A 9,034-nucleotide genomic window follows, 5' to 3' on the forward strand; every position below is an offset into this window, starting at 1 on the left:
GTCCGAGGTCTTCGCATCACCGTGCCATAGTGGAAAAGTGAAGGAAGCAAGCAAGCAAGGTCTCTCGTTTGGCCATTGCCGCCGCAGCAATGTCTTCTCCACTTTCCGCCGATGACGGAGATGTCAGTCAATTCCTTCTTTCTGTCCCACTGACTATCACAAAGCGCTTGGACTGACGACGTACTCGACTTTCGCGCTTCTAGATCTTCGAGCGTCTACAACAACGTACCGACCCAAAAGTGCAGGAAGAGCAGCAGAAAGCTGTCAATGAACGGGTCAGAGCGATCTATGAGAAGGCACAAAATCGCCTCGGTGAATTGGTCAGTCTCGCAGACTCGTCTGTCCTCGACTTGCTCTGCCTTGGGCCAGAAAGCCCGGGCAAATCAGCAACGAATGACTAACGCGGCTGTTCATGATGGCATCAGATCGACCAAAATTCCACTCTACCATGTGTCATCTCTTCAGTGCAGGTTCATGGTGCTCGCCATACCCGCAGAAGCTTTCTGGAGCAGATATTCAACCCTCTGCTTAGCAGCAATCATACTAGGCCCTATACGCTCTCGGAAGCCTTGCAGGAAGTATCGGCACGTGCGGACAAGCTTGGCAGGTTTGGTGGGGTTTCCCTTGTATCATTCTATGCTACAAGTTAGATTCTAATACGGCTACAGATGTATTTCAACAGCCGATCTCGGTATATCTCGATCAGTCATCACCGGCTGACCCGCAAACTGGTCTCCCGACCATTGATGTCCTGCTGTCGGTCAAGGAGAAGTCTCGCGTCTTGCTCAAGACGGGTACTGATCTTGGAAACGCTGAAGGATCTGCTTATGGTAACCTTCTCTGGCGTAATGTGTTTGGAGGCGCAGAGAACCTGAACTTGAATGCTTCACTGGGCACCAGGACAAGATCCGCATACCAGGCCACCTTCGACACCCCACTTTTCAGCGACCCCGATTTCCGCTTGGAGCTTGGTGGAATTGCCAGTGCCACACAAAAGTCTTGGGCATGCCACGAGGAGGTGCTGAAAGGCGGATGGAGCAAACTTCGCTGGATGAGCTCGTCCGGACACCACCATGAATTTGGATACAACGGTTTCTGGAGACAAATGACTGGCCTTTCGGAAAATGCATCCTCTACTGTTCGTGCCGACGCCGGAGACAGCGTGAAGAGCAGCGTCTTCCACAGCTGGACTAACGACCGGAGGGATAATGCGCTCCTTCCGTCGCGGGGCTACTATGCCAAGGTCTTCAATGAGGTGGCCGGCTGGGGTCCGCTCAAGGGTGATGTCTCTTTCTGGAAGTCGGAGATCGAAACACAAGCTGCAGTCCCCGTTCCCATCCCTGGTCTCAAGGGCGACAGTGGCGTCAGTTTCACAACTGGATTCCGTGCGGGACTTTTGTACCCACTCAGGCTTGATTCGGATTCTCGACCACAATTATCTCGCGTTAACGACCGTTTCCTGCTGGGAGGCCCCACAGATGTGCGTGGGTTTCGTCTTTGCGGCCTCGGACCTCATGATGGAGCGGATGCGGTTGGAGGGGACGTGTATGCTGCGGGAAGTGCCAATTTGCTGCTTCCACTCCCGAGAGTGGGTGCCGACAAGCCTTTCCGTCTACAAGCATTTGTGAACGGTGGTCGTCTTCTGCCACTTCGCACGGCTGACAAGAATGTCCCCACTTCCAGTGGTGAGGTGAAAAATGCCATGGTATCGACCATCTCCGAGCTGGCAAATGGTTTGCCCAGCGTTGCGGCGGGTGTCGGACTGGTTTATGCTCATCCAGTTGCCAGATTTGAGTTGAACTTCTCCCTGCCACTGGTGTTGCGTAAAGGTGAAGAAGGCCGCAAGGGCCTTCAAATGGGAATCGGCATTAACTTCCTGTAAAATTTAAGCCAGAGCGATGTATTGTAGCATTTTGAATAGAAGAATGTTGTTCTATTCTCTAGCAGCCTGTGTCGAGCATTTTGAGACCGTGCCATTGTTTATCTATGCACTGTTACCACTGTACTGTACTCTCCGTCCATTCCTAGAATTCATAGAATTCATAGATTAGATAAGCTGATTCCACCTTAGATTGACTCTACCTTACTCCGTAAATCGAAGTGGGTCGCCAGCTTGCCGGGTACCGTACAACTACACACCTCAGGCATCAGTAAGGCCCCCATCTTTCGTCACCGCCAGCCAGCTGTTCTTTCTTGCCTCTCTCTCATACACCATCTACCTCAATTTCCCTCACCCACTCACAAAACCTGCCATTTACTCGCCAACTAACTTATCTTCAGGTGCTGCGGAACAAAACACCAGCGTCTTTCTTCACGAAATCTCTCCTCTCCTCCCGCTTCTCCTGACCTTGGCCGCAATGGCCCAGTATTACCCGCAGCAACAGCCTTACGGAGCGCAGGCCTCTGCGCAGAACCTTCAATTCTACCCAACATCCTACCAGTCTGTGTCCGGTCATACAACCCCTTCTCAAGCTTCCTACGGAGGCTTTGGAGGTCCCTCTAATCCGTCCGCCCAAGCTTATCCCGTCGGAGGGGTGGGAAGCGGATATGGCGGCTTCGGCTCTCCGTCTGCAGGAGTGAGCGGCAGGATGGGTGAACAGGGCGGTTTACGGACGGGGTGGCTTGCTGCGTTTGGAACAGAAGGGTACGATGGGGAGCCGCCGCTTTTGGAGGAGCTGGGAGTCAATTTTGAACACATTCGCACGAAGGTAATGGATGCCATGACGCAAAAAAGAAAAGAAAGAAAGAAAGAAAACAAGGCCGCTATCTTGAAGAACATCTCTGACTGACCTGCAATATCATTGATGCTGTATGTTTAGACCTTGACCGTCTTGAATCCCTTTGCTCGCATTGATCAGCACCTGATGGACGACAGCGACCTCTACGGCGCGCTGCTTTATATCGTACTCTACGGCACATTCCTCCTGCTGTCCGGCAAGGTCTTTTATGGGTATATCTACGGCGTCGCGGTATTCGGCACCATTGCCCTGCACCTGATTCTCAGCTTGATGTCGCCCGCGCTCGACGCGGTTCCCGTGGCCAACGCCGCCGATCCCACCAACTACTCCCCGCACCACAAACCCACCATGTCGGACGCCTCGGCCGCCGGCCATTTCTCTGCAACCCTGACCTTCCCCCGCTCCGCCAGCGTACTTGGCTATTGCTTCTTGCCTTTGGTGCTGACGAGCTTGGTCGGGATCCTCATCCCCATGGATACCATGTTCGGCTATCTCCTGACCACCGCCGCCGTTGGCTGGTGCACCTACAGCTCCTCGGGCATGTTCTGCGCCGTCGCCCGTATGCGCGGCATGAGAGGCCTGGTGGCGTATCCGCTGGCACTTTTCTATGTGGTCTTCGGTATCATGGGAATCTTCTCCTCCCGAGGAAGTGGTACCCTGGCTGCCAAGACGGGCGCTGCCTGACCGAGACTACGGAATCGATATCCGGGGCGCACACTGGAGGCGCAGCCATCAAAGTCTTTACATTAGAACGACTAAGCGTTGCACTCAGGCTGTTTGCAAGTCGAACCGCACCCTCGCAGCGAAGGCACCGCTTGGTTGGCTTCGCGGCAGATTTGTATGAATATCATGATTTCTCTCGCTGCTTTAGTTATACCATAAGTGCATCTTCGAGTTTCTGAGCTAGCGGCGTACTTGAACCTTCCTTGATTGACGGGTCTAGTTACTCTGGTAAAAAAAAAAAGTATACTTCGCCAAACCCTTGTCCAGTCCGCAACTCTAGTATGACTTCGCATTTTAGTGTCATCACAGGTCTGGGTCGGACATCCCTTAGGTTGCCACTATTGATGATCTCGCGCTGATCTACACCCGAGTGTTGATTGGACCCATTCGGTGCAGGATAGTGGTCGAAATAAAGAAATTAGAAAAAGGTTGGACCCCAAACCCTCTACTTTATGTGCCAAAGGTAGAAAGACTAATATTCTTGTGATTTCATGCTTTAGCTTAATGCAATTGGCTATCTACGTGAACATACTTGTTTTCTCGCCACGAGCCGGAGCCCAGTTGTCCAGCCACTCGCGCGATCGATCAAGATTGCCTGCAGAGGCTTCGACGGCAGCAACACACCATGCCAGGTCATAAGATTTCCCCTCTCCTGCTGCAACTTCTGCGGCGAGTAATTCCGCGAGCGAGCGTCGTTGCTGGCCTACTTCATCCGTACATAGGTGGAAAGGCGCTGTATTCGGCGTATAGCCTTGAAGGTTGACTGCGTCAATCAATGGCCGCACTGCCGCGAGGATGGCCGCAGCACTTGTCGGAGTGAGTGACTCGCTAGGTTGCCTGACTTGCTTCCCTGTCTTGCAATAATCATTCTGACACCAAGATTTACCGCACCCTGACATCATCTGAGAAAGATACCGACGCTCAATGCGTCGTCGCAAAGCCTTTCCCTCTGGATCATAAGTGTCCACATAAAGTGGACCAAAGCAAATACTGCATAGGCCCAGGTGATTCGCATTCTGCGTCCCGCGGCCGTCCAGAGTCCGGCCGCAGTTCTCGTTCAAGCAGATCCGAGGTGTGGGCCGAGACAAACGCTCCAGATCGTGATGGCGTAGGTGAGTCTTTAAATCCCGCATTCGAACAATCTTGTTGCATAAATGGCATTCCGTGGTCCGTCCTCCATCCACCAGCTCGTGCGGGGTAAGACCAGAAACTAAAACTTCTGGATTTTCCATGCTAGGGTCTGACTCGCCCCGTTGGGGCACCACAAGGTGGCAGAATTGGCAGAGGATAGGCTTGGCTGGGCAGACGGTCGTGCGATGTTGGGCAAGGCGCGGGAGGCTCACTGCCTGGTATCCACAAGCGCGGCAAGAATGCTGTGTATGGAAGATGTCATTGTGCTTTTGCTTGTCCAAAGGACTGTTTCCATAAGATGAATCATGTGGACAGTGCCAATGGTCATGCCATTCAGGAGAACGCTTCTGAAAGACATTATGGCATTGTGGGCAATACACATTGTTCCGGAGACAAAAATTCTCGTGAAGCACCAGGGTCCGCTGTGGCACCCACTGGCGGCAGTTCTTACACTGCACGTCCTCAGGCTCATGATCACTTGGACCCTCGCGCACATGAGGTCCGTCTTCCTCGATTACCGTGCCGTTTGAGAGCTGCAGCTTGTAAAACACCAGTGAGCTTGCCCTGGAACCTTGTATCGAGGAGGCGTCAGGCATCAAGACATGAACCGAGATGTATAGAGCATCAGCACTCTCGAGCTCGGTGTTTGTTGGTTGGATTTTCAGTCGCCTCGAAAATTGCGTTGAAAAGTCACCAAAAACATGTTCGTCCACCCTTGGTCGGTTCCTTTGACGAGCGGAAAGTGGGCTGGCGAAAATGTATACATCTGCATTGTCAAGGCCTTCAACACGAATTTCGAGGGGTGCTCCACGATCCCATCTGGCAAGCTCGTAATCGACATAATCACCCGGTGATAGTTGGCCAGTGACCGAATGGCCGATGTGGAGTTCACCGCCAGGAGAAGTACCATTCTTACTGCCCATGCTGTGAGATGACCTTTCTAGCCGTTTCTGTAAAGTTTCTCTTGCTTGATCCTCAGTCAAAGCAACAATGTCAACTTCCAGATCCGTATCCACAACACATATTCCGGGGCCCTCAGGTTCCACCTTGTCGACCAGAAAACGGAACGGCTCACCCTGGCCGCTAACTGCGTTCAAGACCTCGCCGATAGTAAGAGTCGTATAGCTGTCACGTAGCACCCGCTCCAACAGGGCCTTCCAGTCATCCGGATCGTATCCGGCTGCAAGCGGGCGCAAGCGCACATACGTGCCCTTCGGTAACTGATGTGCGTGCACCGTGACTGTAGCAGATGGGGTCTTCGCTGGCATGTTCGAGGCAGCATTTTCTTCTAAAGGTGATGGCGGCGAATTGTTCAATCCGAGAGCGCCTCGTAGGAGGGTGCTCAATCCGATCTCATTTTCCCTTGAGGAAAATTCTCGAATACCCGCAAAGACCACGCGGTCATTTTGAGGATTCACGATGCGGAATGTCAGCGGCTGAGGTAGCTGATGTTGGCGCTCTGTGGCGCGATCGCGTGCTCGCGACTCGGTCTCAAATGTGGAGGGATTGAAGGGGTCGAAGGCGGTGGTGAAGGGATGCGCAGGAGCAGGCGAGACGGTGTCTTGAAGCGGGGCCGCGGCAAGGAGTTGCTCGAGAGCCGACTGGGGCAGTGTGATTTTATCACCTGGAAGTTGAGGGGTGAGATCCAAAGGTGTGACAGTCAATTGCGCTGACCAATGTAGAGAGCCCTGATCGGAGGCCATAGCCTTATACTCAGTATGTACAGTACTATACTGTGTAGGTACAGTATTTGTAAGAAAGTATTCGTAGGACAGTATTCGTAGGTGGTGGGTGAATGTGATGTTTAGCAGGGTGCCTTATCGGCAAAGCAGCCAAAGCGGAGAGTGGGGATCAGGAGGAAATGTTGGATGGGTGGAGATTGCTTGATAAACATTACCCCCGTCATCTTCGAGATTAGATAAGTTGCCTACACGCAGCTTCAACGGGGTGGGTGCGGGTTGCAGGCAATAGTAGGAGAGCAATGATTCCTGAGAGCAAGAGAGAACCGAAGTATCGCGGGCCTTCTAGAAAGAGGTCGGGGATTTGTCATCCCGATTGACAGCAAGACTTGGTTAGGGACTAGGTAAGTTACTCCGTAGTATTTACTAAGTTACGTTACTTACTGATAATCAACCACTGAGTGACAAGTTGATGATATGTTAAGTCAACTAAGCTAACGAATCTTGAATTCAAACTATAGAGAGTATATATGGTGTAGTGACATCGCTCTCAATGCATTCTACCCCCAATCCTCAGTTGTTTCCCCTGCTGACAAAAACCCACAATGATGTATAACATTAACCATTGAGAGCACCAGGTTACAATCAAATTAATATAATTCTCTCACTCGATGGCGTGTGCTGGTATTGCACCAATCGCACTTCCCCCTTGGTCAGCCTCTCCTCATTAAAGTAGGGGTCTTTGTACATACCAGGGTCGAGGAGCACCCTTCATTGTGCTCAACACAGTAAACTCCTTGGCAGGTGTTGCATGTCCGTTGGCACTCCGCCTTACACATGGCACACTGGATAATCCATCAGAAAGGCGCTAGCTGGACTCTAAACACGGCACTCACCGTTGGGCCACATTCCCAGCAGTCCTTGCTCACACCAGGCCCGCCTATATTCGAACCGTCCCCTCTGGGTTCTCTGGTAGCAGTCTGATGCGGAGTGAGATTGCTTCTTACGCGCTCTGGATGTGGCAAACAATCGGTGCAGAACCATTTATTACAACGATGGCACCAGCGATCGGTTAGGCATTCTGTACACCGGGCTATTAACGCAGCTTGCTTGTCAGGAATGAGCGCAGGGTGTCTCGCTGCTGCCACTGTGGATGAATGCAGTGGAGGTGGCGCAAGCAGAGGAAATCGCTCCTCGAGGGATTCGCCCCAAATCGCCGGTCCCTCGGGTACTGAATGGCATCCATCGCATCCTCCGGGGCCAAGTGCAACAGTAGCTATTGCCGGCGCAAGCATTCGACTCTCTGGCTGGGGACTCTCGTCATTCGGTAAGCTTGGATTGTGCAATTCAATACTGTGCTGCGGACCCCGACACAGCACAGCGTCGAAGGCAATGATACCCTCACACTTCTGGATTGTTTCTGCCCACCCTTCGTCTATCTTCCGCTTGAACATCTTGCCTGACGGGTAGTACCAGGGATTTTGACTGCATGCATCTCTCGTTGGCTCGCCACGTGATTCTGGACTTTCTCCAGTGGTAGAAGGCTCGCTCGATCCTTGGCTGGAGCATCTTGAGTTCCACCAGTCACGGTAGTTACTGCGTACGGCACCACGCGATTGTGCCATGGGTGTAAAATGATATATCCCCTTCAGACTCGGGTTTCCTTTCGGGCGTGTAGGCCTGACCGCATAGTTCAGCACCTGCATCAACTTACGCTCGTTCAGATGCCGACACTCCCTTATCGACAGAATATTGATGTTGAAACGATCTGTCAGAATGATGTCGGCAATCAATTCGGCTGGCACAGATAGCCCGTCCATGATCAGTGTCCGCACATCTTGCAGGATTGATTTTCGTTCGAGGTGGTCAAAGATTCCTCGTAAAGGTACCGCATAGAAGCCATCCGCTGTAAGTGCGTCACTCAGCTGATCTTCCCCTGCGACCTGACTCTCAAAGTTTTCTGGTAATTCACTGGCAAAGCAGGCGCCGCGACATCGGCTCAGATCGAGATGCCGGAAAACGTATGGCGTGTCTATCACCAAAGATCTAAGAACACGCGAGGTCGAGGCCACGGCAAACAAAGCTGGGGTCGATAAATAAGGGGCGATATGGTCGAGAATCACATTATTCGACAAAATATCGGTGAGAGTAGCCGGCTTACGCAGTACGGTAGTTATGGGTTGGGATTTCGCAGTGTCTTCCTTGGCCGCCCCGCCACTGTCCTCGTCATCATCAGGTAGCACTTCCTCGACCACTGGCACAAGCCCCAATTCTTTTGAGGTCAACCGACTAGCACCGTAAAAGAAATCAGGGGCGCGGCCGATGAGGTTTTGGCGATAAGCAGTCATCGCACCTAGAGCGAGTTCATCTCTTCGTGAGAACACAGGAGCAGCACTGGGCTGTATTTCCTGGAGCGCGGCTTTAGCATTGGCCAGTTCCATCTCCAGCAGTTCGATAGTGGACAAAAGAACGGCTGGCATGGGCTTGATATGCTCGGGATCGATGGCGGTGACTGAAGTAGACCATAACTCCCCTTCGGGCATGTGAGGGAATGTAATTGACGTGGATTTTGATTATGCGCCGATGAAAAGAGGAAGGCGAGCGAAGAAAATAGGACGCGCGTGCAAGAAAAATAAGCCAAGGCGATGGTTGGGTCGATATAGTAGGAGACGATTGCGCGTAATAAAACAGCTGTAGTAAGAATAAGTGAATGGCGAAGCGATGACAACAACAACGACAACAACAAGAAGAAGAAAAAGAAGA

General features: G+C 52.2%; 2 protein-coding genes across 2 annotated transcripts; one reads left to right on the forward strand and one right to left on the reverse strand.

Annotated features, from left to right (window-relative positions):
* Positions 1-89: 89 nt before the first annotated feature.
* sam50 (SAM complex subunit SAM50) lies at positions 90-3,422 on the forward strand (the record flags this gene model as incomplete). The annotated part of the gene is made up of 7 exons (XM_025588496.1): positions 90-122; positions 204-320; positions 426-612; positions 669-1,878; position 2,303; positions 2,367-2,708; positions 2,820-3,422. The coding sequence occupies 7 exons, from the start codon at positions 90-92 to the stop codon at positions 3,420-3,422; spliced, it is 2,493 nt and encodes an 830-aa protein (XP_025436587.1).
* A 3,499-nt stretch (positions 3,423-6,921) lies between these two features.
* Positions 6,922-9,034, reverse strand: BO95DRAFT_425648 (uncharacterized protein; the record flags this gene model as incomplete). The annotated part of the gene is made up of 3 exons (XM_025584718.1): positions 7,168-9,034; positions 7,024-7,116; positions 6,922-6,972 (listed from the first exon to the last, which is right to left on the reverse strand). Exons 1-3 carry the CDS (start codon positions 8,812-8,814, stop codon positions 6,922-6,924), a joined length of 1,791 nt encoding a protein of 596 aa, XP_025436588.1. The 5' UTR covers positions 8,815-9,034.

Source organism: Aspergillus brunneoviolaceus (assembly GCF_003184695.1).
Source record: "Aspergillus brunneoviolaceus CBS 621.78 unplaced genomic scaffold BO95scaffold_112, whole genome shotgun sequence".
Classification (NCBI taxonomy): Eukaryota; Fungi; Ascomycota; class Eurotiomycetes; order Eurotiales; family Aspergillaceae; genus Aspergillus; species Aspergillus brunneoviolaceus.